At 44.2% G+C, this 25,644-nt stretch overlaps 8 protein-coding genes across 8 annotated transcripts; 3 read left to right on the top strand and 5 right to left on the bottom strand.

The window, feature by feature from the left end:
- Window positions 1-1,779: 1,779 nt before the first annotated feature.
- On the bottom strand, window positions 1,780-2,349 carry P175DRAFT_0499957 (uncharacterized protein). Its single transcript, XM_040896847.1, has one exon. The coding sequence runs from the start codon at window positions 2,268-2,270 to the stop codon at window positions 2,037-2,039; it is 234 nt and encodes a 77-aa protein (XP_040754795.1). The 5' UTR covers window positions 2,271-2,349; the 3' UTR covers window positions 1,780-2,036.
- A 173-nt stretch (window positions 2,350-2,522) lies between these two features.
- On the bottom strand, window positions 2,523-3,868 carry P175DRAFT_0499955 (ankyrin repeat domain-containing protein). Its single transcript, XM_040896846.1, has one exon. The coding sequence runs from the start codon at window positions 3,833-3,835 to the stop codon at window positions 2,672-2,674; it is 1,164 nt and encodes a 387-aa protein (XP_040754794.1). The 5' UTR covers window positions 3,836-3,868; the 3' UTR covers window positions 2,523-2,671.
- A 283-nt stretch (window positions 3,869-4,151) lies between these two features.
- Window positions 4,152-5,961, bottom strand: P175DRAFT_0556046 (uncharacterized protein; the record flags this gene model as incomplete). Its single annotated transcript, XM_040900667.1, has 6 exons — window positions 5,304-5,961; window positions 5,017-5,239; window positions 4,826-4,933; window positions 4,430-4,759; window positions 4,262-4,372; window positions 4,152-4,207 (listed from the first exon to the last, which is right to left on the bottom strand). Exons 1-6 carry the CDS (start codon window positions 5,535-5,537, stop codon window positions 4,152-4,154), a joined length of 1,062 nt encoding a protein of 353 aa, XP_040754793.1. The 5' UTR covers window positions 5,538-5,961.
- A 1,013-nt stretch (window positions 5,962-6,974) lies between these two features.
- P175DRAFT_0515290 (uncharacterized protein) lies at window positions 6,975-10,428 on the top strand (the record flags this gene model as incomplete). Its single annotated transcript, XM_040898850.1, has 9 exons — window positions 6,975-7,182; window positions 7,243-7,300; window positions 7,380-7,448; window positions 7,516-7,630; window positions 7,688-8,084; window positions 8,139-8,279; window positions 8,333-8,627; window positions 8,693-10,341; window positions 10,362-10,428. The coding sequence occupies 9 exons, from the start codon at window positions 6,975-6,977 to the stop codon at window positions 10,382-10,384; spliced, it is 2,955 nt and encodes a 984-aa protein (XP_040754792.1). The 3' UTR covers window positions 10,385-10,428.
- A 511-nt stretch (window positions 10,429-10,939) lies between these two features.
- P175DRAFT_0499954 (uncharacterized protein) lies at window positions 10,940-12,029 on the bottom strand. Its single transcript, XM_040896845.1, has 3 exons — window positions 11,540-12,029; window positions 11,280-11,452; window positions 10,940-11,199 (listed from the first exon to the last, which is right to left on the bottom strand). Exons 1-3 carry the CDS (start codon window positions 11,895-11,897, stop codon window positions 11,116-11,118), a joined length of 615 nt encoding a protein of 204 aa, XP_040754791.1. The 5' UTR covers window positions 11,898-12,029; the 3' UTR covers window positions 10,940-11,115.
- A 433-nt stretch (window positions 12,030-12,462) lies between these two features.
- On the top strand, window positions 12,463-13,708 carry P175DRAFT_0431728 (phosphotransferase family protein; the record flags this gene model as incomplete). Its single annotated transcript, XM_040893503.1, has 3 exons — window positions 12,463-12,561; window positions 12,641-12,936; window positions 13,006-13,708. The coding sequence occupies 3 exons, from the start codon at window positions 12,463-12,465 to the stop codon at window positions 13,706-13,708; spliced, it is 1,098 nt and encodes a 365-aa protein (XP_040754790.1).
- A 6,929-nt stretch (window positions 13,709-20,637) lies between these two features.
- P175DRAFT_0508087 (uncharacterized protein) lies at window positions 20,638-22,498 on the top strand (the record flags this gene model as incomplete). Its single annotated transcript, XM_040898313.1, has 4 exons — window positions 20,638-20,723; window positions 20,892-22,058; window positions 22,119-22,316; window positions 22,381-22,498. 4 exons carry the CDS (start codon window positions 20,638-20,640, stop codon window positions 22,496-22,498), a joined length of 1,569 nt encoding a protein of 522 aa, XP_040754789.1.
- Window positions 22,499-23,810: 1,312 nt separating this feature from the next.
- On the bottom strand, window positions 23,811-24,905 carry P175DRAFT_0499948 (putative C2H2 transcription factor). Its single transcript, XM_040896844.1, has one exon. The coding sequence runs from the start codon at window positions 24,666-24,668 to the stop codon at window positions 23,847-23,849; it is 822 nt and encodes a 273-aa protein (XP_040754788.1). The 5' UTR covers window positions 24,669-24,905; the 3' UTR covers window positions 23,811-23,846.
- Between the last annotated feature and the right edge of the window lie 739 nt (window positions 24,906-25,644).

Genomic DNA, 25,644 nt, shown 5'->3' with positions numbered 1-25,644 from the left:
TAATAATAATAATACTAGTAATTAAAATAAAAAAACTCTCTAGCTTCTTTAATATATCTTATATTATTAATTCCTCTTTAAATTAACTCCTACAAGTATGGAGGAGGTAAAGAACTATATACTTTCTTTTTTTACTTTATTAATCTTCTTTACTTATATTTAGTATCCTTTGCCTTCCTATCTTTAATTAATTAAATAGTATCACGAACTCTTAGAATCCTATTACTAGATAGACCTTTAATCTAGTACTTAGTATAAACCTAGTATTAAGGCTCTTACATGGCCCTAATCCTTTAAATTACTTTCTAGATTATTTTTAGCTCCTTAAGCTTCTTTACCTAATATTAAAAGAGTTTTAATATATTCTACCTTACTTAGTTAGATACCTTATTAAGTTCCTTTATAATCTTTACCTAATTCTTTAGAAGAGCCTCTATTATTATTAGAGGACTGTTTTTAATACTAGAGAATAATAATAATAGTAGAAATAAAGTTTAATAAAGATTAATTAATATATCTAGTATATTTATTTAATTTACTAATTTTTTAATAATTTTAGTACTATTAATTAGCTAGATACTATATTCTTTAAAGGTATCTTAAATAATTTACTAGTAAAAGGTTTAATTATAGATTAGCTAGATAATCTTTAAGAACTCTACCTTCTTATATAGCTTACCCCCCTATTAAGATAGCTTATTATTCTTGAGATAAAAATTAATTTTATAAGTAAGAAAAGGTTTTCTATTAAGAGATTAATAAAGATATATTAAATAAGTTATAAAACTAAAGAAAATAATATTATTTTTCTTATAATATTATAAAAATTCAAGTATAAGATATAAGCTATAGCTATTAAATATTAGATATTATTTCTTACCTTACTTAGTATAATTAGGATACTTTATTTTAATATTAAATTAATATAACTAGGTAAGTATAAGCTTATTAATTATCTAATTATTTAAGAATATTACTATTATTATTTTAGATAGTAATTATTCTATATTATAATACTAGATCTCTATATAGTTATCTATTACTTTAAAAATAAAAAATAAGTTTATTACCTAACTATTTATAGTAATATATTTAACTATAGTAATATTTTTATCTTACTTACTTTCTATAAGATTAGGGTATTTAGAATTCCTAAAAACCTTCTTATTATAATCTTTATCTAGTTAGAAACTATATTTATTAAAGTTATAGATAAGGCAAGCCAGGATCCTATAAAGAAGTAATTTTAAAAGATTATACTAGTATTAAAGTAAGTTAGTATCCTTTACTTATATCTATCTTAATTTCTTAATTTTCTACTTTATTAGAGCAAGTCCTAGATCTGCTAGTATATATAATTTAAATTAATATAATTATATCTTACTAACTTACTTATCTAATCCTATATAAGCAAGTATCTAATTTACCCATGCTATAATAACTATAGGAATTAGTAAGATATTTTATTTCTATATTTATATAATCTAGTTAATTAAGGCTTTCTCCTAATATAGCTATAGAAGGTTCTTATTTATTATTATTAGTATTACTAGTATCTTTAGTTTTTTGAGGCATATTTAGAGTATAGAGTTAGATATATTAAATTCTTATATAATCTTTATAATATTTAGTTTTTTTTACTTTTGAACTATAGCAATAGCTTTAAGCAAGTAAGATTTATTAAAATCTGGAGATTTAGGTATATTATGTTGTAATAATAATAAAAATAAGTTAAAATATTAAAAATCACGAAGAATGTGTGATCACGAAGAATGTGTGGCGCACCTAAAGCAGGTAGCGGTTTAGGTGGGCAGAAAGGCATGGATATCCCCCTAGCTTGCCGTACGCGGGGCATATGATGCCAAATTCCCGATGGATCACGCCCTGGTACTCGCTCCATCAACAGAATCAATTTGTACCCCCCCGGAACCCATTCATCGTGGGCCTGCGTTTCCTCCTTCCAGTCAAGCAGAAAAGGGACGCAAGAGCAGCCAGCCTTTTCTAGCAGGGCCAGCGCCTTAATTTCTCTCTGAAAGCTATAAGTGGGCCCCGATCGGGCCTGCCAGGTCCGGAGATCTTGCCTTGGAGCAGAAAAATGAACCGCGTGCCTCACAGTCAATAGCTAGCTCCTCTACATCAGACTGGGACTCGTAATACTCGTGCTCCTTGATTTTGCTGTCAATCTTCCAGACGGCACCAGAGGGAAAAGAGACCTTGGCCCCAATATAGTCATCATCGTCGAACCAGGTGATCCCAGAGTCGTTTCTCATGTCGACAAGATTAATTCTATCCAGGTAATCGAGGATATATGGTCGATGATAGGCGCCTAGAGAGGAAAATGGGGACAAACTACCAGGGGGAGAGGGGGGGAGAGGAGATGCAAGCTAAGAACGTGACCAGCTGCAGTGAGGGTCATTCTCCCGTCAAAACAACTTATGTACTTTTTTGCCCAGGCATTTACAGGATCAAAGAAAACTGGATTAGTGAAAATTTTAGAAGCAGAGATTGGTGGGACATTGTGTTGCCAAGATACCATGATAGACAAGCAGTACATGTGATTGTATTTTATAGGTGGTTGCCCCCTACTAGTAGAACTCCCACAGGACAGACAGCTGCCTCTTCGAATTAAAATGTTGCAACTATAGAGTGAGGGAAGGCATGGGAAGTAATTTCACTCTGTGTCAGGATCATACAGCGGGCGCATTGTAAACAAGATTCGGAATTCCGGATTCCGTGCAGCTTCGTCCTGCGCGCGGGAAGTGGTATAGATCTCCACGTCCTTCTTTTCCTTGATTCCTTCATACGACAGTTCCGATAAAATAGCCAGTGCCTCGACATCCTCTTTCTTTTCTGCCATGTGCAAGTCAGAGAGCAGGGGTTGAACCCCCTTTTCAAGGAGCAGTTTGACAATATCCAGGTGCCCAAAATACACAGCAAACCCAATGGGGCTCAGATCGTAGACTTCCCTCCATAAACCAATGACCAGCTGGCCTGATAGATGTGGGTTGGCCCCGTGGTCAATTAGCAACCCAACCATCTCGGGGGAGCTGCCATCTATAATTGCCCAGAATAAGGGGATATGGCCCCAGTAGTCCATTTGCATCCCATACTTTACAAGTAGCTGGAACAGTTCTTTGTTGTTATGTTTCATAACATGACAGAGACCCGCATCACTTGTCAGTGGGACACCATGCTTTAATAGGAGCTCAGCAACCTCTGGTTGATCAGTGCATATCGCACTCTCAACTGGTCCAGGATCCTCATAGGAGCCTGGCTGTGCCCCTTGCTCAATAAGAAGAGGAATTATGGCAGGGAAGCGGAATGAAACAGAATAACCCAGGGCAGAGAGATTTCGCGCGTCTTCCCGACCAATTCTCCGGCTGTCTTCAATAGGGTCCAAGGGGACCTTATACTGGAGCAGCAACTCCACGATCTTCTGATCGTGGATACTAATGGCCCATTGCAGAGTACTTCGGAGCTGTTTACGTGTGCATGATCTGTTTGGCCGTGTTTCGGAAAGCAGGATTTTGACGGTGGCCAGATGGCCATGATCAAAAGCGAGCCAGAGCGGGTTGCCCCTAGGTATGCCCTCGAATGCCGCGATATTCGCGCCAGCGTTGAGTAAATCTCTCACTAAACAAGTGTGGCCATTCTCAGCTGCCCAGAGCAGAGCCTTGCCTTGATAATGCTGAACATTGTATTTGCATAGAAACCCATGTAGGAGGTGGTAAAGTGTCTGATTTGTTTGCACTAGAGCATTGATATCCTTTTGACTGCATAAAGAATCCGCAATTAAAAGAATTAATTCAGCGGGCAATCGGTCTAATCGAGCCATGGTCATTTGTGTGGATGTACTCCGTGTTTGGACGGTGAACGGGGTCAACCTAAGTTTATAGCAGCGGACTAGTACTTCTATATATACATGCTTCCAAGGTTGATTATGCCATGATTACTAGCCCGGACTTGTAGTAACATAACATATGTACTAGCAGTACAGTACTTCGAGACGCAAGTGTCTAGCTAAATTCAAATCTGACAAACCTCCCACCAGGCTGGAATATGTCTGTCTTTGCCTGACCACACCGGCCGTCCGACCAGTCACATGTCCAGTAATACATAGCTTTTGAAAGCATGATGGGTTAGCATCGGAATTAATCACGGCTAAGGGTAGTAAAGTACAAACCGAGGGCAAAATACGTGAGGCTATCTAGTATCATGTGTGAGCAGATTTCCCAGTTCCTTGTGTGGAAATAAAATATACCAGCATTTGTAAAGGTAAGGTCTGGGTTTGTATAAGCAAGTGCCTTAACAGGTCCCCATTCACGCGCCTCCATAGGTCTATTAACGCGTGGATTAAAAACAGGCTGGTCAACTAGAGGATATGCGTCAGCCCGTGCTATAGGAATACCAGGCGTGAAACGAGATTTACATGTTTTTCGTTCTTTACCCATAACAGCCTCACTATGAGATAGTTCATGAAGAAGCGTGCCACCGACTGCCCTTTTCTTCAAGGAATTAATATGTTCACCATTTAGGGGGGCTCCTAGGAGGTCTGATATTTTGTTCTGCGTGTTTGCCTCGGCAAAGATATTGGGGCAGATGCAAATCTCGTCTCTGTTTGTGATCGCGTTTCTGAAGTTCCATCCTCGACTTTGTGTGCTTTCAAAGCATAACCGAAGATTGTTCTCTTTCATACCCGATGGTTTCGGCATCATCATATCAGTGCCAGCTCCTGTCGATCGCATGTCTTTATAAATGCCTGTAAGTTTTTCATTGTTAGTTATGTCCCATGTCGTTCGAGCTTAGTTGTCATAGATTGTCTCACGGTTCTTGTCCTCGTCAGTGCTGGCATACTCGAAAAAATCGTCATTGCAATGGATCAACACTGGCAATGCGTCTTGGCTCAATGCAGTATGAATTGTAGTATAAACATCTGTGAAAAGAAATCAGCAATTACTGGCTGAGCTACAGATCTGCCTCTGCTGCTCGTTCTGCGAAATCTGTTGGCACACTTACCGATTACATATTCTATCTTGACCAAAGTCTCACTCCACGTTCTCAGTGCCCCTTGGAATTGCTGTGATCTTGCTTGGTTATTTATCTGAATCACCCCGAACACGCTCTGCCAGGTATTTAGAATCCTGGTGAGATCAGCAAAACGAGCTCCCCACTGCTCCGGTTGAGCTCGATCCTTTATCATTAACTTTAACGCCGCAAGATGTTCATTTGCCGCCGTTACCTTCGGTGTGACGATTATCAGTCCTCCTTTCTGATCAGCTCTTTCATGATCGTGGACGACCTACCACTTGCTTCACTTCCTCCACTTCTTGAGCGAGATAGGCGCTCTGGTCTGCGGAGCATTTGTTGCCAACGATAAATGGAAAATTGTTTCTCTTGAAGAGATGGTGGTGATGGATACTGGAATGATTGACGGTGGACACGGATTCTATAAAAGGAACTGCCACTGCACACGGGATAAGAAGTGTCCATAGAAATTGGACGCTTGCAGCCCATTTGATGATGGATTGCACTTTCATGGTTAGAGGTAGGGGGAAAAAATAAATAAGAAAACGACCGATCCAAGCAGTTCAGGAGACAGAAGAGGGTGTATTGGTATCAGAAAGCTGGATGCGGCTTCTTAAATACCTAGGTAGGTCCCTGTCTCTAGAGCAGAAAGTAACCCTGATTTCTGCTGTGAAAATGCTTGTTCGATACAGTCTCCAACCTTTTGATTTCGTCTTACATGCGGAAACAAAGTACCCAGTTTCTCATTGCCTATCATACTACTAACTACCTACTAGGAGCAAGTAAGTCTGGAGGCCCTGGCTTGAAATTGCTCGCAACAACTTGTGTCCACTACCGGATATTCTTGCATACCCTAGGTCATCACAATCCTAGAGGCATGACTATATTGGAAGTTGAGCCGATATTTGCATACTAAGTTAGTGGTTTGAAACCAACATTGATTTTTCCCTTTTCTATGGACTGCCCAGACATCGTTGAGGCCAATTATAATGGCTGTTTTCAGTTGCATGCATAAGACTACATAGATTCCCTCCTGGTAGATAGTAGGTAGTAACAATACAAAGAAGCCGCGGGATGTTTATACCCCTGTTGTCAACAATATTGCCGCAGCACCAAGAGCCCCCGATACCAGCGCGCCAAGAAATCCCCTCAACAAGCTGCCAATGGGTTCAATAACGGAATTGTTGGTCGTGAAGATCGTAATGTGGGCCTTCCCAGGAGGGCAACAATGGTCCAGGACAGGCATATCGCGCGTGAATTAGGTACATACAATGGGGACATTCGACTCGGAGTCACATACTGAGTCTGGCGCACGGGGGTTGACCTAAACAAGGATACGGCCAATAGGATCACGACTGTACTTATCCTTCAAGTTGCTTGCCTCGAACGCTTTCTGTTCTTCCAGGCTGTACGGTTCTTGAATGGCATCGGAAGTTCACGAGTTGTCCCCGGTGTCAATCCACCAGGGGAGGCAAGTAAACGATATTCACAGACTCCGCTGAAATCAAAACCCTGCATGAGACTCCCCACTACTCCGTACAGAGGAAACGCACAGGGAATAAGCTCCTTATGCAGGACAATCAGTATGTTACCGCCATGATTACTGGAGTGATATTATTTTGCATTGGGAACCTAACCGTTTCTTCTATAGGACTGGAACAAACACCAGGCTAGAAGTTGGTGGTGACCAGGGCATGGTGCGGCGTAGGAGCCTGAAATCAGCAAAAGCCGACCTCCACTTCCTGAACCTCGTCGGGAGAATATGGTGGGTCAAGCAGGTGCTAACTACCTACCTAGGTACTGTAGCAGGTATGGCATAATTCTGCGGTAATAATTGATGGTAAATTCCTGGGGTGTAGGAGCAACCCCAGCGATACTTATAAAGCCAGCCATGCCCTTGTGGACTTGATTCCCCCAACATTTTCTTGCATCCAGAAGTTACGGTTTCCATGAAACGACTAATAATAAGCAGATGGCTGCTTTTCAGTGGCTTGGGCATGGTGGTTCCATCTGTCCAGGCTGCAATCGGTTCATGTTCTGACACCGAAAAGTGCGACACTGGCTGTTGTTCAAAAGCCGGTTACTGTGGCTTTGGCCCTGACTTCTGCGGCGACGATGTCTGCATATCTACCTGCGATGCGGTGGCCGAGTGTGGCAGTAAGTGGGTGGAACTGAGATATAAAAGGCGTACATGAAGCTTACGGGGAATACTTCAAGAGTATGCTGCAACGCCAGGGAAAGAATGTCCGTTGAATGTTTGCTGTTCTGAATTTGGGTATGAAGCTTTGCCAATTCTGACCGCGGGCTGCTGGCTAACTATATGCAATATATAATTATATATACAATACATCTAGATTCTGTGGTACGACTGAAGAGTTTTGCGGAGCCAACTGCCAGAGTGGATGCGACACACTCAAGCGGCCGTATGTTTTCCATGACTCTTTCTGCTGCCTCGTCTATCTCATCCCTCTGATATTAACTCCATATAAGATCCTGCTCTGGAACATCAAGCGAAGCCATCTACGTTGGCTACTATGAGGGATGGAATTCCCAACGGCTGTGCGATGTCCTTCTACCAGAGAATATAAACACCAGCCCCTGGACGGTACGTTCAACCTCCCAATCCAGCTTTGGGAACCAAATTGATGATTTTCTTTCTCAGCACCTTTACTATTCATTCGCAGGAATCGATCCGTCTACACACACTCTCACTACGACCAGTGACAATGATGTGGACTACTGGGCTAAATTCAGTGCTTTAAAGCAAAAGAAGCCTTCACTAAAAGTGTACATCTCTGTCGGAGGTTGGGATGTTGGTGGAAAGGTCTTTTCCGACATGGTCCGCCTCCCCGGCTCTCGTAAGGTGTTCATTGAGTCTGCCATTGCTATGATGTCTCAGTTTGACTTTGACGGCATTGACATCGATTGGGAATACCCTGCGGCCGATGATCGCGGGGGCGCGGCAGAAGACACTCAAAACCTGGTCAAGTTCCTTTCTGAGCTCAAGACAGCCCTTGGAGGTAAATATGGCCTGACAGCTACATTGCCATCTTCATACTGTGAGTCCCCGATCAGTTATGTATGTGGTTCGAGATACTAAGCATACTGGACAGGGTACCTGAAGGGATTTGATATTGTTGGCATGGAGCAATATGTTGACTGGTTCAATTTCATGGCGTATGATATCCATGGAACTTGGGATGGCCAGAGTCAATGGACGAGTTCTGCCGTCAATCCTCACACAAACCTGACAGGTATGTTGCGTTGGCCATCACATTAAGTTGCATAGAGCTAAACCACTATCTAGAGATTTCCAATGGACTTGATCTCTTGTGGCGCAATAGCATCAACCCCAGCAAGGTTCTGCTGGGCTTGAGTTTCTATGGCCGTGGCTTCACTTTGGCCGACCCTAACTGTAACAGGCCAGGCTGTGCGTTTAATAGTACCAGGAACGGCGGGGGCTCCAATGCTGGTCAGTGTACCCGCACCAGCGGCTTCCTTTCAGACTATGAGATTAGCCGTGTTATCGGCAACTACGCTCTCGACATGCAGTACGACGAGACAGCTGGTGTAAACTGGATCACATGGGATGGGAATCAATGGTGAGACTCACTCGCTGCTAGTTCATATCGCCTCATCTCACTAGAAGTGTTATGTATGGATCTAGGGTTTCGTTTGACAACGGCCGCACTCTGAAACAAAAGGCCGACTTTGCCAACAATAGATGTCTGGGAGGGTTGTTTAGCTGGGCTCTCGACCTTGGAGGGCCTGGTTCCCTGAAAAACCCTAACAGCATAAGTCCAGATGATTTGAGTATGGACGGCGCCAATGTTGAAGGAGGCAGCGATGGCACTGGTCTGCTCTACGTGGGCCAGGACGTACTGGGTAATTCGCCTACCGTTACTGCCATTGCCCCGGTCAGCATCATCTTCCCCAAGTCCGTTCTAAAAAGCCCGACTACTATTGATTTTGGTGGCGGGTATCCAACCTCCCTCGAGATAGCGTGGAGCACCACCAAAGCTATTACTTCTGGTAACATCACAACTGCCACATCTACTATTACGCGATACATTATGACCACTACTATCCCTTTGGTGCCGATTACTACTGGTGTAATCAACTATCATAACTGGAACATTAGTGATGGTGTTACTTCCAGTATTGGAACCCTCATTCCTCGCATTGAGATTCCACCGGTTGTGGTTACAGATAATCCTAACCCACTAAATCAGACAGGCGTTACCCACTTTCCTCCTGTCACCCGCACAGTTAGTATTCCGCCGTGGCCTTGGACTACCGGTGGTACAAAATATTCCCTTGTTACCTTCACTCAGGGCGACCCTCCTGGCCCAACATGCACGGCCAACTGTGGAAATAAATGCTACAGCTTCTGCAGTGGACCTTGCCTATCTGACTGTGGCAAGGAGAGCTCTTCGAGCTTTATTGATCCTCTAGATACCGACCATCCCTCAGTCGCCAAGTGCTCTGGTCCTGACTGTGTGAATGGAAACTGTGTTGGACCCGGTCTCTGCATCGAGAGAGGTTGTACCGGAAAGGACTGCAAGGACCAGATCTGTGTAGGAGATGAGTGCATCCCCACTGCGTGCACAGGTGACGGGTGCGACCATGGGCACTGTATTCATGAACCTTGTCAGGATCACGGATGTGTCGGCAATGATTGCCATGACAGTCACGATGACGATGACGATGGTGGTGGATCTAAAGGCTCAGGCCGGTGCTTCGGTTTCGGGTGTCTCTCTTGGGGTTGTGTGGGCCTGGACTGCTCCAGCACTGGATTTACCTGCAGCGGCCCTCTCTGTCACATTGTGACGTGCTCAGGCCCCGGTTGCACTAATGGTGTCTGCACAGGGCCTGGTTGCAAGTCTGAGGACAGTGACTGCGAGAGCAAAGAGGCGGACACCTGTACTGAATGGATCTCGAGCGAGCTGGTCACGCCGGCATCAACCTATTCCACCACGACGGTGACCAGCCACTGCGAAACCATTACGGCCTGCGCTGTTCAGCCGACTACCACCACTAGTACTGTTGATAGTAATGGATTAATCGAAGGCACAGTATCCGATATTGAAACTTGGGGGGACGAAGACCCGGAGCTCACTAGTTGGCTCGCTGAGCAGATGACCAGCTTTTACTCGACAGCATTCGCCTCAACTACCACCACCACCACCACCACCACCACTACTACAACTACTACAACTACTACAACTACTACAACTACTACTACTATGATGACCAGCACCAAAACTACCACTACGAGCTCGGCCGCGCCAAAGCCCACGGCTGCTGACGGCTGCAGTATTATGGAACACGAACAGTGTGTGTGTTGGAGCAAATGTGACCCGGTAACTGGCAAGCCAATTGGTGGAGGCTGGTCAGAAGGCGATCCATGGTGCTGGCTTAAGCAAGGCAGCATGGGTGCCTTTTGCAATGATATTTCTGGCTGCCCGACGTCGGGTTTCGAGTGCCAACCGAGTAACTGGCGGATGGGAGGGTGCTCACCAAATACCCCAATTTCTTACAGGACTTTCAGGCTTTCTAATAATGGGACCTATACTGCTTCTTCACGAAACCCGCAAGACACCGTCTATAAATGTGTTAAATACCTAGCTACAAGATAGTTAGGTGGAATTATGTGAACGAGCTGGAAAATACGTTTACCTAAATTCTATTACAGCCCTGCTTGCAATCACATACTATATATACCTACTACTTCCTCGGCCGTGAACCATCCATCATAGGTACCTAATCAATCTATCATCAGGGACGTGCCCTCTCCATGGGCGAGGTCGCTGAGGGACCTTTTCCTTGATTAGCTATGTATGTAGATACCAGTGGGAATAGGGTGGGGGTCCTGGTTGTCTCATCGAGAGTGCGTTTAATCCATTTGCTCGGTGCTTTCTTATATACAGGTATACTTGCTAAGAACCCACCAGAGATGTAAAGCGAAAGGCTATATCTATATACGGGAAGGATTATGATACATTGTGTGTCTAGTGTAAATGCATCTTGTATTCATAATTTTTCATAACTAACCCAATCTATACCTGTATATACCGCTGACATGGTCAATTAAACACCAGTACTCCCAAATCCCCCAGCACCTCTCACGCTCTCCGCCAATTCCTCCACAACCACAACCTCTGGGGTATAAATCTACCTCATTGTTAGCAAACAAGTCCCAAAGAACCAGGACACCGTGAAAAGGAAAGAAAAAGAAAGAAAACAAGACATACCCTCTCCAAAATCAACTGCGCAATTCGATCCCCCTCCTTCACAGGGAAATCCACATCGGAGTGGTTAAACAGCAGAACCTTGACCTCGCCTCTGTAATCGGCATCAATCACACCAGCACCGGTATCGATGAAATGCTTTGACGCGAGGCCGCTGCGTGGAGCAACTCGTCCATCTACAAAGAGACACGAGACGTTTGTTAGTAAAAAAATGTACGTTTTCCCCCACCGGTTGACTCGGAAAAAGGAAACACAACACGTACATGTCCCCTCAGGAACAGCAATTGCGATTCCTGTGTCCACCATCGCCTTGCCCTTCGCGGGGATAACGGTTTCCTTTGCGCTGTACAGATCGTACCCCGCAGCAAAGGCAGAGCCCCGGGTTGGCGCGCGACCAGAGGGGGAAAGTTTCTTGATCAGGAGCGAGGGCGCCGTGGCGGCAGGGCCAGCGGGAACGGGGGTTTCGTTGGATCCCATTGTGGTTGTAGACGTAGTAGTGTTCAAGTTGGGCTTGGTGCGTTTGGCGAGAGGGGAGGCGGGGAGGGAGGGGGGTTCGTGAGGGGCAGTAGTAGATGTGGACGCGGGAGCTTCTGTAGGTGGAGGGGTGGACTCTCTGGTCATGATCTAACTTTTGGGGAAGGGATTGAAGTAGAGAGGAGAAAAAAAAAAAGAGGGGGATGCGGTGTATAAAGAGAAAGGAGAGAGAGAGAGAGAGAGTGTGTGTGTGTGTGTGTGTGTGTGTGTGTGTGTGAGTATGTACAAAATCATGCACTTCAATGGAGGATGGAATGGAACGCGTCTGGCGGTGAGTGAGGGAGCGCGGCAGACGCGTAGAGAGGCTTGGCGAGTTTGGCCTGTTTGTGGTGCAGCCTTGAAACCCGAGGCATTGAACCCAAAGCTGCGCATCTGGTCGGTATCGAATCCCGGACTTGATGCAGACCGTCCCCGCAAACCATGGCAAGCTCCCAGCCTCGGTCCGGGGGAAGATGTGAGAAGAGCATGCACTTTATTACCGGGGAAGATTCCTGTGCTAATTATGCCTCTTTTTTCGCTTCTTGTATTTCTTCCTGTTTTACGGGAGGAGACGGGCACAAGATCATACATAACCACTGTCCGTCATTGATTGTTTACTACTGTATCTTTCATTTTCTGATTGTGCCATCTTCTCCCCCTCCCTTGTTCAGTTATGGCTGGAGCTGTACGTCAGCCGATCGATATTTCAGCTCTGGAGCGGTATATTGACAAGAATGTTCCGATTATCAAGACCCCCTTGGAAATAAAGCAGGTGATTTTTACCCCGCAGACCCCAGATCCAGAAGATAAAGCCAAATTGGGAGTTGCGCTTATACGAATGGTCCGAATAGTTCGGCTTCGGCCAATCGAACCCGACGTACCAGCTCATTGCGGCGGATGGAAACAAGTTTGTGATGCGCAAAAAGCCCCCAGGCAAGCTGTTGTCGAAGACCGCGCACAAGGTGGAACGGGAATATAAGATCATCCATGCGTTGGAGCAAACGGATGTGCCCGTTCCAAAAGCGTACTGCCTGTGCGAAGACAGTAGCGTCATCGGGACCCCCTTTTATATCATGGAGTTCCTGGACGGAAGGATATTCATCGATCCTACTATGCCGGAAGTTGGCGCGGAGGAACGAAATGCACTGTATGTCCCCTTTTTGCGCACCGAAGAACCTGAGTCAAGGTCAGTTGCTAATATGTCCGCGCACCGTAGCTGGAAAGATGCAGTCCGCACCTTAGCCAAGTTCCACCGTGTCGTTCCCAAGAAAGTTGGACTGGAGGATTTTGGACGGTCGTCGGGATTCTATGATCGACAGATCGCCACTTTCACCACGATCTCAAAGGCCCAAGCCCAGGCTGTGGATGTGGAGACGAATGAGCCCGTAGGCGATATCCCCCACTTTATGGAGATGGTGGACTTCTTCCAGAGCCAAGAAACGCAGCCGAAGGATCGCGGCACCCTCGTGCACGGCGACTACAAGATTGACAACATGATCTTCCACCAGACCGAGCCCCGGGTCATTGGCATTCTCGACTGGGAGATGGCCACCGTCGGCCACCCGCTGTCCGACTTCTGCAACCTCACGAGTCCCTATTTCCTGGAGGGGACTGATTACAAGCTTGAGCAATTCCAGCCTGGCGCTACACCGGGCCTACCAACACGCGAAGACTGTGTGCGGTGGTACCGCGAGTCCGCAGGGTGGGACCCCACGGAAGAAATCATTTGGGGCGATGCTTTCTTTGCGTGGAGAAGCTCAGTAATCATGCAGGGAATCAAGGCCCGGTATGCGCTAAGACAGGCTAGCAGTGCGCGGGCAGCAGAGTATGCCCAGAAGACGGTACCGTTTGCGCTGGGAGCATGGGGACGGGTGCAAAAGGTGCAGGCGGCGCTCCAACGCCAGCGCGGCAAGTTGTAGTTTGATCATCTTGATGACTTTCCCTCATGATCACTAGGTTATACTAAGTTCTAGAGGTATACAATAAACTTTCCTTTTTCCTCTTTATTTTCCGTGAATAATTGTATGGCTGCATATCCATTCTTACATAACCATGTCAGCGAAGGAAATAGGTCGACCTAGTTGACTATACAATGATGTATTTCGCCAGCCTAAACATACATCCAGAGCAATAGCAAGCGCAATTAAGTCTGCCTCACCCAAGTCTCAAGATCATACTACCACTCAGTTACTCTATAGTTAGGCACCAGTAAGAACCAACCTGAATATCTTCATCATCTTGATTCGATCCGATTCGATTGATTTGATTCGAGAGTACCCACCCAGTCATATGAATGCATGCATGCGCGAGCATGTACCTAGCCTAGGTAGAAGAAGGTGTAGCAGAGCGGCGCGCCCACCCTACAAAGCGGAACCAAAGGAAGGAAGGCATCTCAACCAAGAAAAGAGAAAAGATTCCCTTCTTTGGGCTGACCACTTGCTCTGGACTTTTGTCCTAGATAGGGAACCGTGTCCAATTCGAACAAGAGCTTCCCGAGTACGATTCGATTCGCTGGCGTGGATTGGGTGGTGGTAGTGTACATACCTAGGTACCTAGTACCTACCTAGTGTATAAATGCACGGTGCACGGTTCACGGTGCATAATGTCTAATGCATCATCATGCACGAAGGAGGAGGAGGAGGAAGGGGGATACGAGAACCTTGAAGGGTGAAGAGGGGGGCTCCAAAGGATGCATGCATGCGTGCATGCATGCATCTGGAGGGTGAGGTCGTTGGTTGGATGTATACCCTACCAGGTTAGGTGGTCAGGTTTGGGCCGGTGCCGATGCTACGCGTTAGAGAGAAGTCTGAGGTAGTCTGGTGTTTTGGAGGTCTTTTGTGAGAGATATACTCCGTATAGAGTACGGAGTATCGGATATGATATCATGATCGGGATCGGGATCAGTTCAGTTCAGTAATCAGTTTAGTCTGCACAATCAACTGAATGAGACAGACAGAGAGAGAGAGCTACCTAGGTACCTACTAATGCAAAGCAGGATGACGATGAATTCTGCTCTCCTTCCCGTGTATGCAAAGGAAAAGATCCGGGCCAGTAAAGCATCACCAACGCAGCAGCAGCAGCAGCATTGAGGCGAGAACCGAGTAAGACGAGAATAATTGGGTGCGGCTCTCATTCGGTGCTTTCTTTTTTTTTTCTTTCTTTTCTTGCCTTGGTTTTTTTTTTCTTTTTTTTTTTTTTGCTTTTTCGCCCTGCGAGACAAGACGTTTTAGTTTTACTGCGATTCCGCCTCATCCCGCTATGGAGTTTTCTTTTGCGGCCGCTTGCCCACGTACGGAATCTCCTCCAATAGGATTGGGTGTTAGTATATTAGTATTTGTGCTTTCATCTCCAGAGTACTCCGTATGTCCACGCACAACCCTGGTCTTATGTCCATACGGCCTGGTTGCCCGTGGCGCGACTAGTCGAATTGGGAGGTGGGAGGGGGAATATCAGGATCAACTGGACCGCAAAAACTCCGAGGGCTACATTCGCATTAGTTACTAGTTAATTAACTATTAGTTATCCTTGCACCTGGGATCTGGGGGGTCCACTGCTACCTACCCTAGATTCTAGAATCCTAGATACGACTCCTGGTGGTGGTCAGTTTCGGATCACTGGGGTCTGGCTCGAGGAAGAGGGGGGTCGCACTCGGTATTTTACTCTTTACTCTACTCCGTACGTCGGAATATAGCCATGAAACCCTGGTAATCGACATACGTGGGCCCGCTCCCGGTGACTTCCACCCCCCCCCGGGCATAATAATGTAATACCATAATCCCTGGAGGGAAACAAAGAAACCCCCACGGATGGTAACCTGGAAGCAGTCCAGGTCTTCTCCATCTGGAAGGGGACGATCAACCGATGATTTCCTCGAAGACAAGACACTACTAGTAGGGGCAGCGGCCAGCCTGCTTTAAGAATAACACCCAAGGCGGGCGTGGTCCGGGTCCGGACTCACGTCGTCGTACGGGAATATTGCATTAATCTGGAAGCGTGGGCTCTCAGGACTGCGTCCGCTCTTCTGAGACCTGGTACTGGTACCGGTTCGATTGTGTGGGAGTAGTCGCACTGGACAGAAATGAAATCCATTTCCAATTCTAGTCACGGGCTACGAGAGGGAAACCGTATCGTTATTTATATCGGTCGAGTGGTGCAGTGGGAAGCAATTGAGTGTGTGATCGACAAAGGCTGAAGAAGCTCCGGGAATTGGGATGGGAAAAAAAAAAAAAAAGATTACACAGAGAGGAGGATCAGAGTCAGGATCAGAGTTAGACAAAAATCCTGCTGGGTTAAGCGCCCTGAGCGTCGTAATCCTTAGTGCTGGGCATTATAGATTGTGCCACAACATCCGGGGGGGTGAGGAGTTGAGGACTATCCATGCCTTTCTGCCCACCTAAACCACTACCTGCTTTAGGTGCGCCATACATTCTTCGTGATCACATATTCTTCATGATTTTTAATATTTTAACTTATTTTTATTATTATTATAATATAACATGCCTAAATTTCTAGATTTTAATAAATCTTGCTTGCTTGAAGCTATTACTATAGTTTAAAAGTAAAAAAAACTAAATATTATAAAGATTATATAAGAATTTAATATACCTAACTTTATACTCTAAACATGCCTTAAAAAACTAAAGATACTAGTAATACTAATAATAATAAATAAGAACCTTCTATAGCTATATTAGGAGAAGGCCTTAATTAACTAGATTATATAAATATAGAAATAAAATATCCTATTAATTCCTATAGTTATTATAGCATGGGTAAATTAAATACTTACTTATATAAGGTTAGATAAGTAAGTTAGTAAGATATAGCTATATTAATTTAAATTATATATACTAGTAAATCTAGGACTTACTCTAATAAAGTAGAAGATTAAGAAATTAAGATAGATATAAGTAGAGAATACTAGCTTACTTTAATACTAGTATAATCTTTTAAAATTACTTCTTTACAGGGTCCTGGCTTGCCTTATCTATAATTTTAATAAATATAGTTTCTAACTAGGTAAAAATTATAATAAGAAGATTTTTAGGGGTCCTAAATATCTTAATCTTATAGAAAATAAATAAGATAAAAATATTATTATAATTAAATATATTACTATAGATAATTAGATAATAAACTTATTTTTTATTTTTAAAATAATAAGTAATTATATAAAAATCTAGTATTATAATATAGAATAATTACTATCTAAAATAATAATAGTAATATCCTTAAATAATTAGATAATTAATAAGCTTATACTTGCCTAGCTATATTAATTTAATATTAAAATAAAGTATTCTAATTATACTAAGTAAGATAAGAAATAATATCTAATATTTAATAATTATAACTTATATCTTATACTTAAATTTCTATAATATTATAAAAAAAATAATATTATTTTCTTTAATTTTATAACTTATTTAATATATCTCTATTAATCTCTTAATAGAAAACCTTTTCTTACTTATAAAACTAATTTTTACCTTAAAAATAATAAACTATTTTAATAGGAAGATAAGCTATATAAAAAGGTAGAGTTCTTAAAGATTATCTAGCTAATCTATAATTAGATCTTTTACTAGTAAATTATTTAAAATACCTTTAAAAAATATAGTATCTAGCTAGTTAATAGTACTAAAATTATTAAAAAACTAGTAAATTAAATAAATATACTAGATATATTAATTAATCTTTATTAAATTCTATTTCTATTACTATTACTATCCTCTAATATTAAAAATAGTCCTCTAGTAATAATAAAGGCTCTTTTAAAGAATTAGGTAAAGATTATAAAGGAACTTAATAAGGTATCTAATTAGGTAAGGTAAAATATATTAAAACTCTTTTAATATTAGGTAAAGAAGCTTAAGGAACTAAAAATAACCTAGAAAATAATTTAAAGGATTAAGACTATATAAAAGCCTTAATACTAGGTTTATATTAAGTGCCAGATTAAAGGTCTATCTAGTAATAGGGTTCTAAGAGTTTGTAATACTATTTAATTAATTAAAGATAGGAAGGTAAAGAATACTAAATATAAGTAAAGAAGATTAGTAAAGTAGAAAAAGAAAGTATATAGTTCTCTATCCCCTCTATACTTACAGGAGTTAATTTAAAGAGGAATTAATAATATAAGACATGCTAAAGAAGCTAGAGAGTTTTTTTATTTTAATTACTAGTATTATTGTTGTTATATAGCTTCAAATATTAAAAAATCGCGAAGAATGTGTGATCGCGAAGAATGTGTGGCACACCTAAAGCGGGTAGCAGTTTAGGTGGGCAGAAAGGCATGGATACTATTTGATTGATATTCATATGAGAGACAATTAAGACGATCCAGAGCGGCTCTTTGCCAAATGGCGCTCTCGGCTCTCCTTCGAGCAGCAGCACATAACTTTCTTTGACGAGGCTCGGAGCCGTCTTGTCCTCCGCAATAGCACAAAAAGCAAAGCAAAACGTGGGGCCCAGCACTGATCCCGATCGTCTGCTGCAAAGTGACAGTTGTTAGTTAGGTACAATAATGTCTCCGAATCCCGACTAGGTTGAGGTCGTTTCGAGGCCATTCCTCTTTGTACCCGGGTTCCGTATTCTGAGGTCCTGCTTAGTTATTTCATCTTCAGTTTGTTTTCTTTTTCTTTTTTTTTTCTTCCCCCTTGTCTAAGACCTTTTTTATTATATTTTATTATTATTTTCCCTGCCCTCACTGGGGTTGACTTCATGGAGTTGGTACGGAGTAGTCGTATTCGGCTGGGTTGGTTGCCAGTGGCGGTCAACAAGGAGACCGCATTGTTGCAGCCTAAGGTACCCAATTTTGGCTAACCATCCATCGTCTTTTCACCTAAAGTTAAAAATATTAAGTGAAACCCCCTCGAAGGACTAAGAGAGACAAAAGAGGCTCATTTTGCGAGGAATATAAGATACGAATTCCATATTTCAGGCAAGTTCCACGCCGGTTCGATGCAGATGAAAGATGGACAATTCAGCCTCCTGGTTATGTTGGACCAATAGGGGACACAAATGCAGAGCCTCATCATTCTGAGTGGAGCCTCGGTTTGGATTTAGTTTTCTTTTTCTTTTCTTTTTTGTGCTCGTGGATGTGAATCAAAGACGTGGCATTAATCATTTAATATATATGTAATGATTACCTAGGGATTTGTAGACTAGAACTCCTGCTCCGGTTCTAAGTCACAGTCCAAACTACCAACTACGATCTCTAGAGTCTCCTTCCTACTTGAGTTCATAAAACACTCACCCCCCCCCCTTTTTTTTATTTATTTGTTTTTTTAATTAGGAGGAAAATTATTATTACTCTGTATTATTACTCTGTATTATTATTATTATTATTATTATTATTATTATTATTATTATTATTATTATTATTATTATCGTAATATTATTTACTCTTTGCTTTTTTTCTTCCCTCTTTTCTTTGCACCCCACTCGGACCTCTTGACACTTTTTGGAGTCTGCCTAGAGTCAGCCTGCCCTCCTTTCCGGTGGTTAATATTATTTACAAATCTGGGAAGAGTGCAAGTCCACCGGATTGTTTCTATGAGGACTTTCCCGAAGAAAATCCAACGAAAATCCAACTCAACCCAGCCAGCGACTCGACTCGGGGACCTGGCGGAAGCCAAACAGAGACACGTCTGGGTCCTTCTCCACTCCCAGATATTATTCCTATCGTCAGAATTCCGAAGAAAGAAACCAGAATCAATCCAGCTGGGGTCTCCCGGCAGAACAAGCAGAAGAAGTTAGGAGTGGATCGTCGTTGGCGCGTCCATCCTTCCTACCGTCATCCAGTCAAACGTACTTTGGATAGTACAACCTCGATATAGCCTCGAGTAGTCCTCAGTGTCGGTACGTATTATCATCGGCGTTCTTCCTCGTTTCCTGCTTTTCGATTCCATTTTCCTCTCCTCCTCCTCCCTCCCCATTTCCTGACGAGGCTTCCCTTCATCTTCTCCCCGCTCTATATTCTGACCGCTTCGAGGCTCTTCAGAGCACGTTGTAGTTCCCACTCGTGCCAAGCGCCTGATTGCGATCTGTTCCTCTCAGTCCGCATCCTCTTCCTGACTGCCGTTCGTCTGCCTACGTACTCCATCCAGCACACACTTCGACTTAGTTGCATTTTGGGTCTGTCACCTGTTCACGACTCGCTCTGGATTTCTGGGTTGGGGGATTTTTTTTTTTTATTTTATTCTTCTTCAAATTATTATTACGACAACGTGTCGCTGCTGGCTGGCGTGAGATTGTTCTGATCTTCTCCTGCCGCTCCTCTGTAATATGGTTACTATCTGAAACCCAGACTCTCTACGATTGAGAAGCGCTGGTGTCTCACTTTCCTCTTTTCTTTTTTTTTTTTTTCTCTTTTTTCTCTTTTTTCTCTGCTTCTTCTTTTTCCCGCATTGTTCCTTCCGAGCGGGGCGGTTCTGAGATCTATTATTATTATATGAATGTTGTTGCCTCCTCCTTGAGCCTCAACTGGTGAGCCTCATCGGTTCCTGGAATTTCAGGTGAGCTTATTTCACTTCGCCCTTTTGTCTTCCTTTTCTGCTGTCAACGATTCTCGGTCAATTCCCGCGCATTGGATTTCCCTCTGGTCTTTATTTCCATTCATCTTTATCCAACCGGTTTCCCGGGCCTTCCCCCATCTCTTGCATGAGGCACCATGTTGAGTTCACTCTACCCCATTTTTCTGACGGCCTAATTCATCAACTCATGAACATCACATGTTTCTGGTCTTCGTCTTTCCTATTTCCCTTCAAATTTCCTTCTCTCCTCCGAACACAACCAACCCATTACGACCGTTGATCCATCGTATGATGATCATCTCACCACAGCCATGCTTCCTAGCGCTCCACTAAGCAGACCGCTGTTCTTGCTTCGTACACTGACAGCTCGTAGGACCCTTGAATCCACTATCCGACGGTGTCTCTTGTTGTGTATGATTTAAGAGCGATTTCTCTCTCCCTAGCTTGCAATCTGGGTGCTGTTCTGGAGCTTTTTACAGACCAAAGGAGAACCCGAAAGAAGAAGAAAAAAAAAAAAAAAAAAAAAACAAAGGTTCCCGCTCAAATACCAGTTCATTCTGTGAAGATTCACCTGTGGCGCTCCTGATGCGCCAAAAACCGCCGCCTCCATGACCGAAGCAGTCGAGGAACGTGACTCTCCCAAGCTAGAGCAATTTAGGCCGGATCTTAATCCACGGCCGCCAACACCGCCTCCATTTGTTCATTATGAACGACCGTCAGAAAACCATGCATCTAAATATGTACGCAAAGAGGCCTTCTCTTCCTCAATCAGGGGACCTACTATCGGATTCTCCCAGGCCAATGCTGCGCTCCTCCGCCACATCGCCCCAGACAGACCTGAGCTTGTGAGTTCTGAAATAGAGATTCATTCTAATGTAGACTCACCCAGGGACGATCCGTCCTTGAAGCTTCCAGGAATAATATCGGAACACCAAATCAAACCGGAATCTACAAAGCCTGATCTCAAAACAAAAGCAGTAGAGGTACTAAATTATTTAAACTACCTGCCAGACGCATCCTGTGAAGCATTGCCGCCGTCCTCCAGAGACAGACATCAACCCCCGCCACTGAAAGATCTCCTCGACGACAGAATTGAACACAGAGCTCCTTCTCACAATCATCTGGAAAATGAGCCTCCCAAGTCCTCGGATTTGCGAAAATTTTTAATCACCGATCCGGAAAGTAAGGACTCCTTACCAGCTCTGCGTCCACCAGACGATCTCAACACGAGGCTACCGCCGATTCAGACTCAACTCGGCCAACTCGCACCTGGCGCACCGCAAACGACTACTGATCCCTTGAGCATTCTTCTGACTGGCTCATACTCACTTCCTCCGGTCACGGCTGCTTCTTCACCACCCTTGGCAAGGACGGAAACTGCTTCTTGGGAACCACAACGGGCTTTAGCCCCTCCAAAGATCCCGGCCAGTCCATATTCACATCTGTCGCCTGTAAGCTCCCAAGACATTTCTGCTGTATCCTCCCCCGTATCACACCCAAACTACTGGCGCGGCACTCCGAAGCCCAACGTACGTTACCTTTATGACCCTCCATCAACTGCTTCTGCTCCGGCCACCAACTACCCAACCCCAACCGATCAGGCTCCTGGGAGTTGCGAATCGCCATATGCTCCTACTCCGCATGGAAACGGGGCCCCAACATCCACAGGGACATTCAAATGCCACCATCCGGGGTGTACGGCCCCTCCATTTCAAACTCAGTATTTGTTAAAGTGAGTTTCGGAGAAAAGACAATCGGGATATCTGGACAATACCCTGACCGGTCTCTTTAGCTCGCACGCCAATGTGCACTCGCAGGATCGCCCCCACTTCTGTCCCATTGAAGGGTGTTCTCGTGGTCCGGGTGGTAAAGGATTCAAGCGTAAAAATGAGATGATTCGACATGGCCTTGTTCATAACTCTCCGGGATACGTATGTCCATTTTGCCCAGATCAACAACACAAATATCCCCGACCCGATAATCTCCAGCGGTAAGACTATTCTCACCTAATCGCGCAAAAATCTCGAGTTTGCTAAATCAAGATTGTGGTGTAGGCACGTGAGGGTCCATCACGTGGACAAGCACAAAGATGATCTAGCTCTCAGAGAAGTTCTTGCCCAAAGACCCGAAGGCAGTGCGCGAGGACGCCGCCGCCGGATCAATCCGCAATAGCACACACAGAGAGACAGACAGACAGACAGCTTGCATACTCAGAATGCGCACAGACTACCCTGAAATATGATACCAGCCATCCCGGTCGACTCTTCGATACCACAATTGCATTGCAGCGTCTGAAATTTTGCTGTTGGCCTTCTCAGCATTGTTTTTTTTTTTTTTCTCTTGTTGAGAACTACGCGGCCATTTTCTCACGAGAGTGTCCTGTTCACAGCATATACATGCATTATGAACTTTATTTTCTGTTTTGATTTTCAAATGATACCGGATATTAGAACCAGTCATATTCTCGTGAGTTCCATACCATATTTTTGATCATTCGTTTTATTTTGTTTCATTTTCAAATTTGCATATATCTCTTTGTCCGGCTCGACAAAGATGGAGCGTGGAGTGCATAAATTGGTTCTGGGGGTTTTTTTTTCTTTTTATGTTTATGGCGTTGAGCTGCTGTCTGCATCTATCTTAGGCCTTTTATAGTTATGCTCTTGTCATTCATTTCTTTCCAGATATTTTCCCAAGCACTTTATTTTCTCTATTTTTTCCCCTTTTCTCTCCCTCTCCCTCTCTTTTTTTTGCTTTCTTCCTTGCATATATACTCACGGAAGCCGGCGTCCATGGGCTCAAGTTGATCAGGCGTTTTGATATGGGTGACACGCCAGGATATAGGTACTCAGGGGGCGGGGATAAAATGACCAGACGGGGAAATTCAAAACAAGGCACACGGGGGATCGAAACGAACATGTTTACTTGCTTGCCAGCTAGTCTAGGTAGATCCCGGTTATATTCAAGCACCAATGATTTTCAACAGATCCCACCAGGAACCCCCAGAAAGACACAGGAAAAAGGAAGTGTAAGCGCTAACTAACATGGTCCAATCCAATCCTATGCAATAACAACAGAAACAAAAGGAGGGGTAAAATGCCAGAATACACACATACATCTGCAATGCCATGTCCTCCATCCATGAAACCAAAACCGAGACCGAAACCGAGTGCGATGTGTGATCCGACTCCAAAAATCTCCGGATGAATAGGAGGAGATTCGATTCACCATCTTTGTTTCTCGAGGCTCCGGAGCCTAATCTCGCCCCCCCCCCCCCCCCCCCCCAAAAAAAAGGAGATACATGCGTCGTCAACATCAATTAATATCTTTTGTCAGTATAACCCCCACATGCAAAGAAAGTAATAAAACAGCAAGTCAAAAAAGGGAAAAAGACAAACAGGATGCGTGAGCGAATCAGCAAGAAGAAGAAGGAGGAGGAGGAGGAGGGAGGTACGGTAAGAGCAACAAACCGAATGCAAAAGGCAAGAAAAAAAAAAAAAAAAAAAAAAAGAGAGAGAGAGAATCACTCCCTTCTTCGATGAATTCTCCGTACGTGATCCTTCATATTGTCTACCCGGCTAAACACCCGATTACAACCTTCCCACTCGCATGGAATCTCCGGGTTATGTTTTGCCTCGTGTCGGTCTCGGTCCTTTTTACTTGAGAACCCGCCGTGCACCGCCTGCGGACACCCTTCGTACCGACAGAACAGGTACTTGCGGTGCCGGTTGTAGTGTTTGCGGAGGTCGCAGCCACGCCGGAAAACCGCGGTTGACGAGCACCCCGGATATGCGCAGCGCCAGGTGCCGGCGGTAGTTTGGGTGCCGTATTGTGAGAGGTCCTTAGGGTCGCGGGAGAGGTCCAGGTCCAGGTCCATTTCCATTTCCATCGCCATTTCCATTTCCATGTCGAGGTCGAGGTCGAGATCGAGATCGAGATGCCCGAGGTCAGCGGTCTCTGTAGTGGTGCTAGGATTGGAGCTTATGCTTGTTCTGGGTGGTTGTCGTGGGTGGTGAGTGGTGGTGGTGGTGGTGGTTGTATCGTAGTAGGCGCTTTGGTTGATATAGGGTTGGGAGTCCAGGTACGAAGCACTAGTGGTAAAGAAGGCTGGGTCTAGGGCTGGATGTGCGCTTTGGCTTGCATGAGCATGCACATGGGCGTGGTTGTAGCCACCATAGCTAGAAAGGTAATCCGATATCTGGGAAGTATGTACAGGACTCATGATTGAGGTGTGATAAGCAGCCGTTGGAGCGTATAGGTGGTTTGAGAGGACGGGATCTGGGCTTGGACAGCTCGACAACAGCAGCATAGCACCGTTAATGTTCGTTGCACTGCTGGGAGGCATCGCGTAGTGCCTCTGGGATCTATGATGCCTCTAGAATATCAAGTCACAAAACCGTTAGTTTCTTTCTTCCTTTTTTTTTTAGGAAAGGCCTCTTTTCATCTTTCATCTTTTTTTTTTTGGTTTTTTTTAAATTCATTTTTTCATCTATTTTGGTTCTTTCCCATGCATGCTAAGTGTTGCGCGTTGGCGGATGAGGGGGAGGGGGTTGCTGCATACAGCTCTGTTTTCTTCCATACCTGTCTGTTGCTGTGAACCTTTGATTTCTGGTATCCATGAAGTGTCCTGGTAGACACAGGTCTCTCTGCCACCAACATGAAGTCTTTATATTTTTATATTCTTAAATGCCGTTGGGATCGTGAGGATTTTTGGCCCTGAAACTGCGTCAGGCTATGTTCGACACATGTAATTGTTCCAAACACAAGATTTGAAATTTTAATTCGAAGTGAGACAGTGGCTATGCAATCAATGGGTTGTCTCTGGGTGACAACCAACAGTGTAGCTGAATGACTGTTATGTTGAAGAAGCTGTCTTGCGGGCGGATAGTTGGTTGGTGTCTTCTGTTATTGCTAACGGGGCCTTTATATTGGCATTTTGCGTACAGTCATCGTCTTCGGAAGGAGCATGGGTGCCTTTATCCGCAGCTTTGTTCTGCATGGATGACAACTTTGTCTCAGCTACTTTGGGCTAATTCATGACGAATAGTATCCCCGGAGTCAGCCTCTATTCGCTCGCGGGAACTCGGCGATCGACATAGGTATCTCCACCGAATAGCTGAAAAAAAAAAGTCGGCTTCTGTACAGACATTCTGGATGATTGTGCAACATGTAGTAGACCAGTCATCATAAGCGAAAACAAGTTCAGGCCTTCCAAGAAAATAGTGGTGATGCGCATGTCTCTTCTATTCTTATTCGCCCCGCTACAAAGTTTCTTCCTTAGTGCTACCCACGGCCTGTCTAGCAGGTTTTTTGGAGTCAAG

The sequence above is a fragment of the Aspergillus ochraceoroseus genome, assembly GCF_002846915.1.
Source record: "Aspergillus ochraceoroseus IBT 24754 chromosome Unknown P175scaffold_2, whole genome shotgun sequence".
NCBI classification, from domain to species: domain Eukaryota; kingdom Fungi; phylum Ascomycota; class Eurotiomycetes; order Eurotiales; family Aspergillaceae; genus Aspergillus; species Aspergillus ochraceoroseus.
Note: the sequence above shows the minus strand (reverse complement) of the source record. Positions and strands in the feature narration are given on the sequence as shown.